The sequence below is a fragment of the Cynara cardunculus genome, assembly GCF_001531365.2.
Source record: "Cynara cardunculus var. scolymus isolate 2C chromosome LG 15, CcrdV1, whole genome shotgun sequence".
NCBI lineage: Eukaryota > Viridiplantae > Streptophyta > Magnoliopsida > Asterales > Asteraceae > Cynara > Cynara cardunculus.
Window position 1 is genome coordinate 5,931,656 of NC_037542.1, and position 17,958 is coordinate 5,949,613.

The 17,958-nt window shown below is 34.8% G+C and overlaps 2 protein-coding genes across 2 annotated transcripts in view; one reads left to right on the forward strand and one right to left on the reverse strand.

The window, feature by feature from the left end:
- Nucleotides 1-917: 917 nt before the first annotated feature.
- Nucleotides 918-5,920, reverse strand: LOC112527529 (50S ribosomal protein L15, chloroplastic). Its single transcript, XM_025138219.1, has 4 exons — nucleotides 5,782-5,920; nucleotides 5,340-5,697; nucleotides 4,718-4,869; nucleotides 918-1,293 (listed from the first exon to the last, which is right to left on the reverse strand). The coding sequence occupies exons 1-4, from the start codon at nucleotides 5,845-5,847 to the stop codon at nucleotides 1,060-1,062; spliced, it is 810 nt and encodes a 269-aa protein (XP_024993987.1). The 5' UTR covers nucleotides 5,848-5,920; the 3' UTR covers nucleotides 918-1,059.
- Nucleotides 5,921-12,027: 6,107 nt separating this feature from the next.
- Nucleotides 12,028-17,958, forward strand: part of LOC112528452 (protein FAR1-RELATED SEQUENCE 5-like) — an 18,987-nt gene continuing 13,056 nt past the window's right edge. The window contains exon 1 of the mRNA XM_025139479.1: nucleotides 12,028-12,142. Coding sequence (XP_024995247.1) covers nucleotides 12,028-12,142 — 115 coding nt within the window. The remainder of the gene's footprint in view (nucleotides 12,143-17,958) is intronic.

Genomic DNA, 17,958 nt, shown 5'->3' on the forward strand with positions numbered 1-17,958 from the left:
CGGATGAGTTATTCAGTTTTAGAATTTTTTTGACACCCCAAGTCCCCAACTCCCTAAGTTTACCCCCAATAATAAAATATTCTAGATCTGCCACTGCCAAGATATGTCTAGGCATGGCAACGGGGAGGGTTTTGTAATCCCCGGCCTGGTTTGTAGTAACGTCCCCCGTCCCCGGCCCTGGTCCGCGGCGGGTACGGGGATTATCATCCCGTTTCCGATCAAATCTCTAGCAATCCCTGGTCAAACCCCGGTCAAACCCCATAAATAGTATTATTTAGTTTGATTCTATCGGGGATCCCCCGCCCAGGTTTGAGTAGCATCTCCTGTCCCCGGTTTGAGTTTACCGGAGATCCCGGCCCCAGGACCCGTTTTAGCGGGGAATCCCCGTCCCCGTTCGGGTCGGGTGAACCAGATTCCCCACCGGGTCGGGATAAATTACCATCTCTAGATTTGTCCATCTATTTTTTTTGTTGATAAAAATGAGTACACGAATTAGCTTACGTGCATCTCAACTAATTTGATAAAGATCCTAAAGTTAATAACCAGGAAAACCTTCAATGGTTCAGAGAGGACTTAAACCAATGACCAACAGGAAGCAAACCAAAGGCTAGACCAGTTGAGCCACCCCAAGGGTTGACATGCCCATCTATTTTGAACATGACTAACCAAGGGTGAAGTTTTAATATCAAAGGTTAGGCAATTCCAAATTGTATCCAACCCTAAGGGTTAACCTAACTGCTAAGACCTTGAATTTGCTTTCCAAAGGTCATATCAAAGTACTCTCAAGGCCACTAAGGGGTTTACGTGGCTATTAACCTCAGGGCCATATGAGATAAGTTGAGCCGTGCAAAAGATGGTTCAAACACCAACGGTTACAAAAATATAATGAAATGGGGATATCGACACGGCAAAAAAAGTTAGCACAATCAAGATGGGATCTTTATATTCTTGATGATAAAAAAGGATGAAAAGATTCCAGACAAACAGAATATGAATTAGTGTGCTTTACATCTACTTTGAAGCTTACAACAACAAAAGAATTGATTCAGTTGTATGGTTCTAAGCAGTGGAAGGTGTTTCTGGTGACTCAGCAGCAGCCGCAGCCGCTCGTTTCTTGGCAAAATATTCATCGGCACGAGCAAGGTTCTTAGCAACAGACGGTTTTACCCATTTCTTTCGGCCTGGCAAAACCGTCAATGAACAACCAGCAGCTTCAAGCTTCTCTTTCGCTTGTGCAGAAAAGGCACGAGCCTTGAAATTCAATTTTACACTCACTTCACCGTCACCAAGAATCTAAAACCAGCAGATGGTATAAGTAATCATTGAATGCAACTGGCTTGTTTAGCATCAAGATTTTCTAAATTATATGTGAAATTGAACACACAAAATGAAAATAATACAAGTTAAATTCGAATATCAGACCTGCTTCTGCCTTTGTTACATGCATACATCGTATGTAGTTGCAACGTTTAGCCACAGAATGAACGGAAATAAAAACATGATCAAATTTGTTGGTTTGGAAAAATATTCTACTTTTGTGCAAGTGATAAGGCATGCTTCAAAATACCGCAGTCAGGCTAAAAGTTAACTGTTCACTTCTAGGGGCAGAATGGTCATTTTACTCGCTAGACGGGAAAGGTCTCGGGTCTAACTAGCTAAGACTTCCTACATATCCTAGGAGTGTCCACATAGTGAAACAAGTACACATTTGAGGGGTTTTCAGCAATCAATAGAACTACATAGACTAAATTATGCTACTCATAGACTTTGATCACTTTCACCCTCAGGTAGCCAACTTTCTTGGTTCAATATATCTCTGACCTTCCGACCTGAAGCAATACATCTCAATGATATCCAATAACAAACGAGGCCCATCTCCAAAATTTAAAATTAATGGAAGACCTAAATTGTTAGAAATTCAAAGAATCAAGAACACGTTTTCCAAAGTTCTACGCATAATACAGAGGCAAAAGAAATTGCAGGGGTGATAAGAGGAGTAACTTTGGAGACTGTTTGGCTGTTTCTCCATTAAGGCTGCATTGATTAAGCTAAATAACTGTTCTTTTGTTGTGCTAAATGAACTGTCTGAATGACATAAATAACCATTTTACCCTTTACTGTTTTTTCCCCATTAAGCTCATGCTTTTGTATAATATGATTCAACAACAAATGGAGGATTACAAACAATTCAATTTTACCCATTCAAGAATGTTCATGATAAACGACTTCCATTCAGTTTTTGCACACGATAGCTGGTAGAATAATGCATGAACACACAAATCTACACTCTTTACCCAACTTCTTGGACCATCTTCTAGGATTCAACGTCATACACAACATAATAGTTGCAAGAAGCAAAATTTATAAAACAATGGTCAAGAGATTTTCCTACTATATCCATGGTTGTTTGTAGGATACTTTCTATACCACACAGGTCAGATAAGTATGAATTCTAACAGTTCATTGACTAGGAAGACCTTTCTCTTTTCATGGATGAAATGCAACTGATTCATTGAACAGGAGAAATATTTCCCATTCCTTAGATGGAAAGATATATGACAACAGAAGAGGGATTAAAAGGAACAAAATTCATTGGGTGGTAGTCATTGAAACACTTGGATCTATGGATTGAGCTCCGTTCTAAGCATTTGGAGGATTAGAATAACCAATGCAGAAAACGATGCTCAAAAAGATTTGACTAGATTACCTTCTACTGACCGAGTGGTAGAGGTGCTATTGTCTTAACTTATCCCTTGGACAAGGGGATAAGGGGATTTTCGCTTTTGGGCAGAGGCAACCTCTACTAGCTATCCCCTTCCGTCCCATTGTCTCATACTTACTATCCTTTTGTTAGTTTTACAAGTGTTCGTTGCTTTATCTTGACATTTGATGTTGAACCTTGTATTCATAGAAAAAAAAAAAATGATTGGATCAAAGTCAGAAAACTCAGAGACAGACAACACAATCCTACCTTTATACTACTGAAATATGAAGGTGCAATGTTACCAAGTGAAGGTGAAAGCATAAATGCAGACACTTGAAAGCATAAATGCAGAATTTTTCTATTATTTTTACCAAGGGAAGGTGCAATGTTACATATTTAAGTTGCAAAAATGTCGAGCTGTGTAATTGCAAATGCCAATTTACATTGCAGTTTCTCCTTACTGAGAAACAAGGAGGTTTTGTTTTAAGGGAAATAAAGCTAAATAATGTTACAAATGAGATCATGTCATTTTCAATCACATAATATAACTAGCAACTTTTAACACTGTTTCATGTCATTAATGTCAAATGTCAAAACTATTATAAACACACTTGTATAGTTGCTATCATTCCTGTTATCACATGTATATCATTTTGACATATTTTCTATCGATTTTTGGCAAGAAACCTTACTCACGCTGATCAAAAGACTATGTCACCTCAGTCCTTAGCAATGACAGTATCACGACATATTTAATTGTTAGAATATTTTGTGGCTCAAATTTTAGAAGGAAAGTTGGTCGCCAACTCATGTAAACATTTAAGGTAGCAGATAGAAATATTCAATGGTTAAACCAAGCTTCAATATCTCAATCATGTTAGTCACATAGAGGTACATCAACATGCACAAAGTGAGAATAGACTGGAGAAGCATATATGGGAACATTTCAACCAAACGTTGCATATTGAGGTCTGAATACAATGTTAAGGCTCCAACTCCTCTACGGTCCTTAATCCTGGTGAATGAATTTTTTGATGGATTCACAAGGTATTCACAAGGTTGCTAAGAAATTGCTCCTTTTTGTGCAAAATTAACAAAAAGAGATAACTAGGGTGCACATTATACTAATGGTGCAAACCTTGTGAACAAAAATGTTTTCATCCCTACTCATATCATGGACAAACATAGCCTGAAAATTGTTGGTTGATAATACAGCAACATCAATACTTTAGCCTGGATTATCTTATGAAGGGGCTGAATTGAATTGTAACTTTTAACTTAAGAAAATACATTACAATATTAGACTGATGACAGAAATTATTTAGTCTTGTTGGTGCTTTGGAGTCTCTTTGGCATTATCTCATTATCCTAGCAGAATTAGTACCTTAATCGTCTAAAAAGTATTTCTAGTCCATCAACTAAGAACAATAAGCATTTCGGGCTATTCATCTTTACTTTCTCTTCTTGGTTGTAATTTTGTTGGCCTGCATTATGGCCTTATATGTTGGTTAATTGTAGCATCTCTTTTAGTCAAATATACATAAGAACAATGTCCAATTAATCTTGGATATTGAGCCTGATTTAGATTGATGGATATGTCAGTAACGATGTTTGAGGATGACGGTTCTAATGCCTTATCCTTTTGAAGCTGGATCTTCTTTTTATAAAGGTGTTGTAATTTTTCATGTATCCTATACCACAACAGAATTCATAAAACAAACCCAGTAAGTCCCACATGAGTAGGGTCTGGGAGAGGTACCTTTTCTCTACCCCATGGGGTAGAGAGACTGATTCAGTGAAAACCCCAAACGACATAATCCATAAACCATATAATAAAATCCTAGCAATGCTCATGGATGCAAGCAAATTGTTGAGTCATGTAAATACTATGCTCGCATTTGTGATTGTGTGTGTCATTATCAAATCTAAAACATGTCACATTTCTCTATTAGCAACTTAATTGGATGGAAATATTTGATTTTCATTTGAAAGATTGTTTATATAATTTGATACCTTCAGAGGAAGCCTCCTTTCTCTTCCTGATGGATTGATCAGACCCTTTTGTTTCAGTGACTCTAGTGAAACCTCTTCCCCCTCTTGAAATCCTGCAGTTTCTATGTCTTTCAAGTTCACTGGAACATATTTTGATAGTCCAGCATGCATACCTTGATTCAATTGGAAAAATGAAGTAACATGAGTTAGCATAAAGCATAACTTGGCAAGAACATAGTGAACCCTTAGTACACGGATTTCTTGTTTCTCAATAAGGACCCAGAAACAAATTTTGACACCACGGCCATTGATGCATCTACGTTAACTATTTGAACAGGGATTTCTTGTTGAGCTAGAATCAATGAGATTAATTTTAATCCTCATAATTTTGCTGGCTATACTAACACCATTTTTTCCAACTGACAAGGAATGAATATTTATTATGATTAGTCCAAAACTCCACCAAAGCCAGACCATGAAATCAAATTGTATTCCATTCCAACGGAGAAGCATTTCAACAAACACGTGGTGTGTGCACAGATTTCAAGTATCAAAAGATCAAAAATTCACTCATAAAATCACCCTAAAAAGCTAAATAGAAGAACAAGATGGAATAAATTTTTTTTTTTTTTTTTTGCATTACCTCCCGCAATACCCCTCAATTTGGGAAGTCGACGGTAAAGAGGCATCTGACCACCCTCAAAACCCTTGCGAACACCGGGACCAGACCTCGATTTCTGACCTCTCATTCCAAACCCACAGCTCCCACCTTGACCAGCGGCGTGTCCTCTACCCTTTCTTTTCGCTTTCTTTCTCGAACCCGGTTGGGGACCCAAATTATCAAGCCGGAATCGGACATTGGAACTCACAACAACTGATGGAATCGGCGACGAAGAAGCTACAATTAAGGATTTCCGCTGTTGTTGCACGCTACTGCTGTTCTTGTAATTGCGTATCGAAGGAAATTGACATATTTTTGAGCTGAGATTTCTCACATTGCCCTGTTTGTCAATGATAAAGTAAGCAAGATACGTAGCCACAATTAATAGCCGACACCAAGTTACCGATAAAAACGGAAAACATACCTTGAAATTAGAAGAAGGGTGCGTGAGTACAGAGGAAGGTGAGGGAAGGGAGAAGACGGAAGCCATTGGAGGAGAAAGCTCCTGTGAGTTGGTTTTGCATTCAAGTGTGTAGCAAAGAGATTATGTGAATGGATATGATGACTAGACGACGATGATAATGTCATCGGTTTATTTTTTGGATATTTGGGCCCATTACAGGAAACGAATTTGGGCTCAGATTGTGAAAGCTCATTTCACCTAGAGATGGTCAAATGGGCCAGGTCCGGTAAGGACCGGCGGGGGACCATGACCGAAGCCGACTTGGGACCGACTAGATCTGGGATTGATTGGGACCGGTTCAGATGCTTTGTAAGCTAACGTCTTGCTAGATTCTGCTCTAGTAAAATTGTTTTCTTCTTGTTCAAAAAAAAGTAGGGTAGGGTTTTAATCAAAATTTTAACCTTCCCATGGATGCTCTTATTAGTATCTTGCCCTATCCGATCATCGGATTACTAGAAACATCGAGTTATGATTAATAAAATTCATTATGTGTTATTTAATATGATTCGCGTTTTTTGATAAAATAACTTTAGAATAAGATTCTTAAAACATCCATACTTCATAGTCCTTAGAATTAGGAATGGTGATTTGCCCCGACCCGGTTGGGAACTCGGTTCATTTGACCCGAACGGGGATGGGGATTCCCCGCTAAAACGGGTCCCGGGGCCGGGGATCCCCGGTACACTCAAACCGGGGACGGGGCTGGGCCGGGGGATGTTATTCAAACCAGGGCTAGGGATCCCCAGTAGAATCAAACTAACATATATTATTCATGGAGTTTGACCGGAGATTGATAGAGGTTTGACCGGGGACGAGATGTTAATTTCCGTATCCGCCGAGAACCGGGCCAGGGTCGGAGGATGTTACTACAAATCGGGACCGGGGATTACAAAACTCGCCCCATCCCCGTCCCGTTGCCATGCCTACCTAGAATATATAAGATTCTTAAAACATCCATATTCAAAATATTACTTTTAGTTACAGTAATACAAGTTAGACTAACATATAGGAACTCATATGGTTGATATGGAGTTCACTATACTGGTACAAGTGGGTCGTTATAATATTTAGGCTCAAGAAGGTTCTATTTCATTCATACACATATTTTAAAGCAATGATGGTTATAAAAGGTCATTCTTATCACTCAATGTTACTCACACATTTTAGAAGAACTTTTATGTGATAGTTTCTTAGACAAAATTAGTGTTAAAATCTGAAGAATTATCTCAGTTCTTTAGGCCTAAGAGTTTTTTTTCTCCTTTATTCTTTTAGTATTAGCAAATTTTTCACCAGTCGGATTGTTTAGGATAACATATTTTACGTTTCTAGCTTCCACAACAAATCTGCAATTCTTTGTTTTAATACAAAATATAGAATGAAAAAGTGAAAATCTGTTGTGTTCGTATTTAACCTCCCTTCTACAAACATATTATGTGTAAGTCATTATTTCTAGGACCAACTGACATCATCGTGGTTTAGACTTGGGGTTTGACTAAAGTTAGTCAAGGTTGACCGAGTTGTCCAAGGGTTGACTTTTACCTCGTTTGACTCACAAATATTTTAATGATGAGATCAAATGGAGATATTTGAGACATTAAGAGACTCGGTTTTTAGAGTTTTTAGGTCAGATAGAGTTTGACCATTGTTGGTTGTTGTTTACTTTTGGAGAAATTAAGCCATTAATTGGATATTATGGTATGGAATGTGTAGGTCTTTAGTCAAGAGCTTTTAATAGTTGAAATACACGGACAAGTGAGTCTTTATGAGACGTACAAACGGATGCATACCTACCTACAAATTCATTTTTAAGCATGATATGATTTGTACGATGATGTGTATGTATGGATGATGTTTCATTTTATATACATGATACAATATATTATACATATATGTTATTTATGATCAGTTTCATGCTATGTGTTCAATTTTTATTCAAATAACTCTAGCATGTTGTTTCATACGAAAGTGTTATTAATAGTTTAATGGATGTGTGTTTGACCAGTAAGTCATACGACAAGTGGCATGACCCGGTAATGAGTGCCCAAACAGGTGCAAGTAGAATAACCCAAGAAATGCTAGTGAAAAAAATGATCCATACCCGACCAAACAATTTATAAGATCTCTTTTCTTTCAGTTTTGCATGCTTTTAGAAAATATATACTACTTGGTACAAAGTTTACATGTTGACATGTATGATGTGAAATGGTTTATTTACGCAAACCATGAGTTCATTGAGCTTTATAAGCTGATTATAGTATGCATCTCAAGGACAAAAGGTTCCAGGTTGGAAAAATGAAAATGACATACATAGAGACTTGCTATATCCATTTAAGTTCAATTATGTTCAGAGATCTATGATGAATAAATTTGGATTACAACCCGGTAGTGGACGGGTTAGCATTCAAGTTGCATATTTATTGTTTTAAATTCTTCCGTTGTAAATTATCTTAAAATTTTAATTTAGCGTAATATTGGAGTAATTTTAGAGGGATTGTTTTAGATGAAATGAAATATCTCATGGTAAAAATGAGGGAATGATAAGTTGGTATCAAAGCAGTAGTTCAAGAGAAATAGATTAGGATCTATAGCCTAAGCTTGAAGTGTTAGATGTAAGGATAAAACATCAACTTTAGATACAACTCAATAGCAGTTATTGCACATCATAGGTGCATCTTAATACCGATTATCGCATATCATAGGTGCATCTCAATATCAGTTACTGCAAATGATAGTGCATCTCAATGTCAACATAACACATGTTAGACGCAACATAACACAATGTAAGAACAATATAACATTGTACGATAATGTAGTAAATTTAAGTGTAGTTATAATTGATCTAATCTTCTATTTTTATACAAAATTAATGTTGATACTAACCCCTATTAGACCCCATAACTCTGACATGTAAAAGTATGAAAAGGCTCCAAGGGTTGAAGTCCAGAACCTGCTTCATGAAGAACCAGAGAAATCCAACCATAAGATCACTCGGCAAACCATAACCTCCCGACCTCCCTCTGGATATATACTTCTGGACTCAACCTTCTCAAGAATGTGCAAGCGTGTAGCCCACGTGCTACAACCATTTCTGCCCAAAGTATGTAAGAGCACCTTTACAAATAGATTATTCCCATTGGTGTATGTTGAGAGTTCAACATATTAAGCACTCGTTTTACGTCTTATTTGTTAAAATAGTTTCCTTTCATTCCCACTTTGAGTCATTTTTATTAATTTATTTATACATTTGTTATTATGGAGCTAAATATTGTGGTTGACTTGTTGGTACTCATGAAAGAAACTAATGGAGAGTTTTTGTTAAAACAGCAGGATGCTACATCATTGGTGCAGCGGCGATTTGATATATGCGCAACTTTTTGGAGGACTTATTGATTAAGCCGCTGCCTTTTTGTACTTTATGGAAGACAACTGTAGAAGCTGACTTTTTGTTTAAAAACCTGTGGTTAAGGCTCTTGTTAGGTTATTGTACTTTTTAGTTACTCTAATTGTACTTTGTAACTTGTTTTTAATACTTAGCCCTTAATATTTGTATTTTTGTCTTTTAGTGCCTTCTTTGGGTATAAAAGAAGGGCTTGAGTTTCATTTTGGATCATCATCTAACATCATCTAGCTTTAAAATCAACCCTCTCCAAGGGTGATTTGTAGTAATCTTTTGAAGAAATACAAATTCTTAATTTTTAGCTTTTCATCTTTAATTTCTCGTCTTTTAATTTTCGCTCTTTATTTTACGTTCCTTTACGTTTATTGTCATTTACTTTCTGTTATTTAATTTTCGCAATTTACTTTCTCGTCATTTACTTTTTCGTCGTTTATTTTCTCGTCATTTATTTTCCGCAATTTACATTAATGTCTTTACTTTCCGTCATTTATTTTACTTGTAATTAACTTTTTGTTATGAGTAGCTAAACTTTTATAGCTTGGTGTGAGACGGAAATGTGAGATTTTCAAACCAAAATAAAGTAGCTAAGTGTTTTCATAAACGCCGTTCCATTGTTTCATTCGAGTTTTTATAAAAACCAAGCACACTTTTTGACGGGTTGATCACTTTGAAAATGTTAAAGTGCCATGGACTTAAAGATAAGCCATTGAATGCACGTCAACTTGAATGACATAAGAGGTAGACTTGAGAAAGTTGCCGACAAGGAGACTTGTCATTTATGTTTTTCAAACTTAACTCCCGACGGGTTGTTCACACTTCGAAAGTGTCAAAGTGCGATAGATTTAGTGATGAACTATCTAGAACACACGCCAACTCGAATGATATGGGAATCSACTCGAGAGAGTRWTTTTAACAAAGAGATTTGTTTATCCATATATTTTGAAGACATCATTTTGTCACTATCCCTGGTCCGGATACCACATAGAGATATGGGTTGAAAGCTATAAAATAGTGCAATGATGAAGTCCGAGAGGAATACCTTCAAAATAAATGGTGGAACTAAGTTTTGAAACACTGCTTGCTGTAGCATTCCTACAACATTGGCTACTGGAATTTGTGTTTGGGTCTCATCTTAAGTCTTACACCCTTGCTATCTTTATATATTCTGTTTTAATTCACCTTAATATCAAACTGAAGTTTTCAAAATCGTCATCTGAAATCATCTCTTTAATTGGACTCTCATTTAACTTTTGCTACAATCTTTTTTGGACGATAAACCGGTACTTGTACCACTTTATTACTTGGACTATAAAAGTTTGTTATGCCTTAAAAGTTTTTGCATGGACCATAAAAGTTTGTGTTCCCTTACTGAGTAAGCCATTCAAACACCAGAACAATAGGCATGGCTTCATAAGTTTTTAGGCTACAATTTCTCCATTTAGTATAAGCTTGGCAAGGATAATGTTGTGGCTTATGCCTTACCATGTTCCTTATTGATGGATATATGTACACCTTAATCTAATTTGGTGCATCTTATCACCCAAGATGTCTTACAAGACCCGACTCTCAACAAACTCAAAACATTATGTTCTCAAACAACCTAATTAAACAAAAGCTATTATGTGAAACATGACATTGTTATTTTGGTAACATCGATTAGTCATACCAATGTTTGTAGACTTAATCTGTACGATTCTCTCAGTGTTTCATTCATCATTAATTAGTGGTCACTCAGGTATTAAATGGTCCAAGGCTCTAATTGCAAGTCAATATTTTTGGTCGACTATGTCTAAGGACATAAGCAAGTTCATTAAGGAATGCCTTACTTGCCAACAGGTGAAACATGACCACTCTCTTCTGACTGGTTTGTTTCAACAAATACCAATTTCGGTTCAAATATGGGAGGATGTTGCTATGGACTTCATAATTGGGTTACCCTCTTTGAACGATTATTATGTTATTTTGGTGGTAATTGACCATCGATCTAGTTTTTCATGTTAATGTCATCAAATTGCATGGTTTCTCCAAGTCTATCATTTCTAATAGAGACAAGATACTTACAAACAAATTTTGGCAACAACTCTTCAAACTAAGTAGGTTGCAAAAATTCATCTGGTTTTCCGTGCAAAATTCATCCAGTTTTCCATGTCTCGCTACTCAAATTATGCCATGGGGTACACAAAGAAGCATACCACCACCATCTTTTTGGTAGCGCTTGGTACGCAGACATAATTAGACAGGACTAAACATGACAGAATTGGACATAACAGGAGTATGTCTGGTGTTTGGGAAGACTAGGACTGGACGGGACATAACTATACAAGCTACCCCCAAAAGTTATTTGATGATTTTAAATATTATATAATAGTTATAATTAACACAAATAAAGTGAATAATTAAAGAATTTAATTTATAAATATTTGTACATAATTTTCATAGTTGTACCATATTTGAATGAAATTTTTTGATATAATTGATGGCAGTAGTGGTGTTGGTGGAGGTGGTTTTGGTTATGGTGGAGGTGGTGGTGGCCGAAGGTAGTAGTGGCAACGGGCGGTGGTGTCAGTGGCCAACAGTGGTTATGGAGGTAGAGACAGTGGTGCTTGGTGGATGACAGTGGTTATAGAGGACATGAAGATGGTAGATTGTGGTGGTTATGGTGGAGGTTAGGTGGCAATGAATGGTGGTGGCCGATGGTGGTCGTGGAGGTCATGGAGGTAGAGGCAGTGGTGCTTGGTAGATGACGGTGGTTATAGAGGACATGAAGATGGTAGATTGTGGTGGTTATGGTGGAGGTTAGGTGGCAATGAATGGTGGTGGCCGATGGTGGTCGTGGAGATCATGGAGGTAGAGGCAGTGGTGCTTGGTGGATGACGGTGGTTATAGAGGACATGAAGATGGTAGATTGTGGTGGTTATGGTGGAGGTTAGGTGGCAATGAATGGTGGTGACTGATGGTGGTCGTGGAGGTCATGGAGGAGGTTAGGTGGCAATGAATGGTGGTGGCTGATGGTGGTCGTGGAGGTCATGGAGGAGGTTNCTGATGGTGGTCGTGGAGGTCATGGAGGAGGTTAGGTGGCAATGAATGGTGGTGGCTGATGGTGGTCGTGGAGGTCATGGAGGAGGTTGTTGCAGTAGAGGAGTTGAAGGTGGCGAACGACGATAGTGGTGGTGGCAATGGACGGTGGTGGTCGGTGGTCAACTATGGTAGAGGTGGCAATGGACTTGGTGGATGGTGGTTATGGAGGCAGTGGAGGATGTTGTTGTATGTAAGAGGAGGTCCACTACCGGCGGCCGAAACTAGCGGTGGTGGCTGCCGAAACTAGCGGTGGTGACCATTAAAACAAATATCATATTAAGATTATATATCAAACTATGGTAGATTAATAATATTTTGGTTTCTGTCACATTCTTGTCCCATCTTGTTCCATCTATTTTGGTGGAACAAGAAAAAACCTCTTTTGTTTCATGTTATTCCACCTGTCTCATGTCGTGCCAAACATGGGACAGTGAGTTCTTGTTCTGTCCCATGTTGCTCCAAACATGGGACAGTGAGTTCTTGTTCTGTCCCATGTTGCTCCAAACATGGGACAGTGAGTTTTGTCCCGTCTTGTTCCGTCCTATGTACCAAACACAGTCTTTAAGTTGTGAGAGAGACTTATACAAGTAACTCTTACTGCTAGCAATGATCGAAGAAATGGATACTAATCTATTTAAGATTATTGAAGTTTCTCGAGAGGAATGTTGACATATGTTTTCCATGAAATTCCACCTGATAAAAATCTCGCTTCTAGATTCACCCGTCCTCTCCAAAACACACACACACACACACACACATATATATATATATATATATATATATATATTACATAAGTCATATAATGTTCAATATATAAACAATATAATATAATTGTTTATCAATTATAAATATACATAAGTAGTATAAAATAGTATATTTTCTTAAATTTAAAAAAAAAATTAAGGAAATGAAAGAAAAGACCAAAACACCCTTGATTTAAGTCATTTTTTTAACTGGGTTAGTGATTAAGGACCATTTTCAAAGTAAAATAAAAACCATAAGATAATTTATAGACTTATCAGAATTCAGGTCCTACTTCCAGATTTTTAACTAAACATCAAGGACCAAAATTAGAGTTTACTCTATTTTCTATACATCCTTCTTTTTTAATCTTTTTATTTGTATAAAACTTTGTAATTGACTAAGTAGAAGGAGATGCTTCCATTCACGTTTATCTTTTTTTTTCTCAATTTTTGATTTATTAAAAATCAACATAATTCTTTTTCTTTATTAATAACAATATAATTACAACAATAGTTTATTTCATGTAATAACTGGGTTGTGGTTAAAATTTTGGGGTTGTTAAGTGATAGTTGAGGGGTTATTTTAAAAATCTCTTTTAAAATATCCCACCACTCTTTAAAAAAAGAGTTTTATGTGTCATATATTTTTATTTCCTATTTTGGAAAGGAAAAGAAAACAAAAAAATTTGTTAAGTTTTTGGTGTATTCTCTTGTTCGAAGAAAAACAGAAGGAAGAAGAGATTGATTCTGTGCTCTTAGTTGAAATTTGTTGCTTTTAAAACTTTCATCTCTTTGTGATTATAATGTGAGTTTTATTTTAAAAACATCATTTAAATGTGCTTATTGGGAAGAAACCATAGGGTTTCATGACATGATGTTTTGAATATGATATATGCTATTATCAACAAAATTTTGGGTTTTGATACGATATTATCAACTGATTGTAATTTTGGTAGTAAGAGTGACATAATCAGGAGTTGGGTATATCTTTGTAACAAGAATAACATAATCAAGAGTTGAGTATATCTTTGTAATAAGAGTGCGTATAACTAGGAGCTGGGTATACTGTGATAAGGATGATATACTCAAATTCTGGAAATAATGATCTTTTGATCATGGGATACTGTTATTGCATCATTGTGATGCAATGAGGTTAATTTTTATTGCATATTGGCTCTGCCGCTTTATTTGTAACGACGTTTTTATTTAAAATTAAAAAAAACGTTATTCAAACATTATGTAATCGTAGTTAAAAACCAATCTTTCATAACTATTTAACCAGATTTAAGGCACAAGAACCATATAGAATTTAATTGTTATTTAAAGAGTGTATATTTAATAGAGCAAATTGCATGAAAAGTAACCTACTTTAACTTGATTCCTATTTTGGGTAACGTACTTTCAAAACTTCTATTTTGGTACCTAAGATGTAAAGTTCTAAACATTTAAGTACCCGGGTAACTGGTTGAAGTATTAACCGGTTATCATACTGATGTGGCGAGTGATGTGTTATCCAACTCGGTATTATTTGTTGACCTATTCAGTGACGTGGATTTTTTTTAATCTAAATTTAGTCTTTTTTTAGTCTAAAATTAGTCTTCACTGGGTTACCCGGGTACTTAAATGTTTAAAACTTTATATCTTAGGTACCAAAATGGAAGTTTTGAAAGTACGTTACCCAAAATAGGAATCAAGTTAAAGTAGGTTACTTTTTCATGCAATTTGCCCTATTTAATATCATCAAAATATAACAGTCGAGAGAATACATTACAGTACTCAACGCACATAGGGGCCGTTTACCAAATGCTTACTCGGGTAAGCGCTTACCAAGTCACGTTACCTCACCGGATGAATATGGTAATGACCAAAAATCTTACTTGGGAAGAACGAGACAATGACCAAGAGTCTTACCAAGTAAGTAAGGGGGGCGACTCTTACCATGGTAAGCACTTACCGGGTAAATTGTTGCATGTGATGTCGTTTTGGTGGAATAAAATCTTACCCAATAAGTAAATAATAGTGTTAAATTTTATTGATAAGCACTTACCGGGTAAGTATTTGGTAAACGGCCCCTTATTCTCGCTACACCCACATTTCTCATTTTCTTCCTGTTATGGTTTTGATAATAAGATAAAGCTGTTTTATTTATTTATAAAACTAGTAGTGTACAAGACCAATTCTCAATTTTTTTGTATGCATTCTCAAACTGTATATTGTATAACAAAGCATTTGGGCCGGTGCTTATTGGACGACTACTAACAACTAACAATCTGAATGATGGGCTGCTGAGTTACTACATACATAATAATACAATTAGTAATTAGCTTGGGTTGGGATATTAATGAATGATGGTCATTGGTTATTTTTTTATAAATATTTCTATTATATTAATATATATATATATATATATATATATATATATAGGGTTGGGTTCACGTGAGACCAAAAGTTTTTCGTGAGACCCGTAAGACCAATCTATGTTCATTAATTAACTTTATAAGTTAATGATCTAACGATCTAAATTGCACGGTGGCAATTTGGTAATTATTAAGAAACTTCGTGGCATTTATGAATGTTTAGATTGTCAGATTATAGATCTAATCCAAGGGTTGAGAATTGGTCTTACGGGTCTCACGAAAAACCATTGGTCTCACATGATCTCAAGTCTATATATATATATATATATTATAAAACATTCGGTAAAAACTTTTAAAAACCAGTTTTTATACATGAAGTATTGTTTATTGATTCTTATTACTTAAAATTCAAGATTACAAATAAATTATGTGTAAGTACAACTTATTAAAGCTTTATGTTTGAATTCGTATAACTAACTACAGATAAATATAATGAAATAGAGGATAAACAACTCATTTTAAATATAAAAAATCTAAAATATAATTAGGATAATCATTGAGTTTTAGCCAAATACTTAATTATTATCTTTATAAAAACTTATATTATTAAACCTAAATCAAATTATAATATAAAGATGAATTAAAAAAATTACACAAAAAATGAGAAATTTTAAATAGTTAGTTTGCTACTAATATTAATATTCTTTTATGATATCTTCATATTTATATTTTATTCAAAAATAAAAACATTATCCTTATCTCAAAACCACATAAAACCGTGTTATAACATCGACTAAGACAGAGAAAATGAAACATTAAAATCGAGATGTATCTCGCTTCATTGCATGAATACCCTTATAGTTATATTATAGATCATTTGAGACAAACTCTAACCATTTTTGATGCACCAAGTACTTTTTATTGATGCATACTACTTAAAATTCAAGATTACAAGTAAACTGTGTGTAAATACAACTTATTAAAGCTTTATGTTTGAATTCATGTAAATAACTGTAGATAGACATAATCAAATACATGATAAACATCTCAATTTAAATATAAAATATCTAAAATATAATTAGGATAACCGTTGAGTTCTAACAGAATACTTATTTATATGTTTATAAAAAAATTGTATTATTATATCAAAAATAAATTACTCGTTATTAAATCTAAATTAAATGATGATAAGAAATTTGAATTAAACAAATTACACAAAAAAGAGAATTTTTAAATAGTTAATTTGATACTAATATCAATATAATATTTTCAAATTTTATATGAGATCCTCATATTTGTAGTTTTTTCAAAGATAATTATTTTCTCAAAACCACATAAAACCATATTATAACATTGATAGAGACAAATAATAAAACGAAATAGTAACATCGAGATGTATCTCGCTGCATTGTGTGAGTAACCTTTTGGTAGTTTTCTAATATAAGCATTGATTATGATTTGTATAATTTGTTAGAATTAGATTGTTTGTAAATGAAACGTCCCTATATATACGACAAATCAAATGCAAACCTTCTAAATGTTACAAACCGATAAACCAATATTTATAGAAATTATGAAGGTTCATTTATTATGATTTGAATATTTATGGAAAATGATTAAGGTTCATTAATTATAACCAACACCTTATATTAGAAAACAATAGATATATTTATGAAACCAGATATTTGTTAGACTAGATGGACGATTGAGATTTGCTTATAACATTTGCATGGTTTGTATTTAATTGAGACTATATATATATGTGTGTGTGTGTGTGTGTCTGCATGTGTGTGTATATAGACGAAGAATCGTGTGAGAATAAGAGTTAAGGTGAGAAATGTAAGAAGAGATTTGAACCCTTGATCACTTTTAATCTCAAACCACATGAATTGTGTTTTAAGAGAGAATTGATCAGATATATCTCATTAGTGCTGATCTAGTGTTTTTGTTTTTATTAGGATTGATCCAAGGATGAAGATCCCTTCTCACCATAACTTTCATTCTCATTAGAACTTAATCATACATATATATATATATATATATATATATAGTTTGTTTCAAATACAACCTTTCGCATTTGTACAACCAATACAACCCAATAAATTGAGATATTTATGAAAATGATAAAAGTTCATTTATTATGATTTGAATATTTATGGAAGATGAATATGGTCCATTAATTATGATTAATATTTTATATTAGGAACAATCAAAACTTATATGAAATCACATATTAATCAAATGAAATGGACGGTTAAGATTGGGTTGTATTGGTTGCATAAATGTCAAAGATTGTATAATAACCAACCTCTATATATATATATATATGTGTGTGTGTGTGTGTGTGTGTGTGTGTGTATAAGGTTGAGTTCTGGTGAAAATGAAAGTGTTGATGAAAAAAGTGAGAAGGGGATCTCCACCCTTGGATCAATCCTAATTAAAAATCAACATTAATAAGATGCACCAAGACACACCAGATCAATTCCCATGAGAAGCAGAGTTGATGGGGGTGGAGGTGAGATTAAAAGTTATCAAAAAAAAAAAAAAAAAAAAAAAAAAAAAA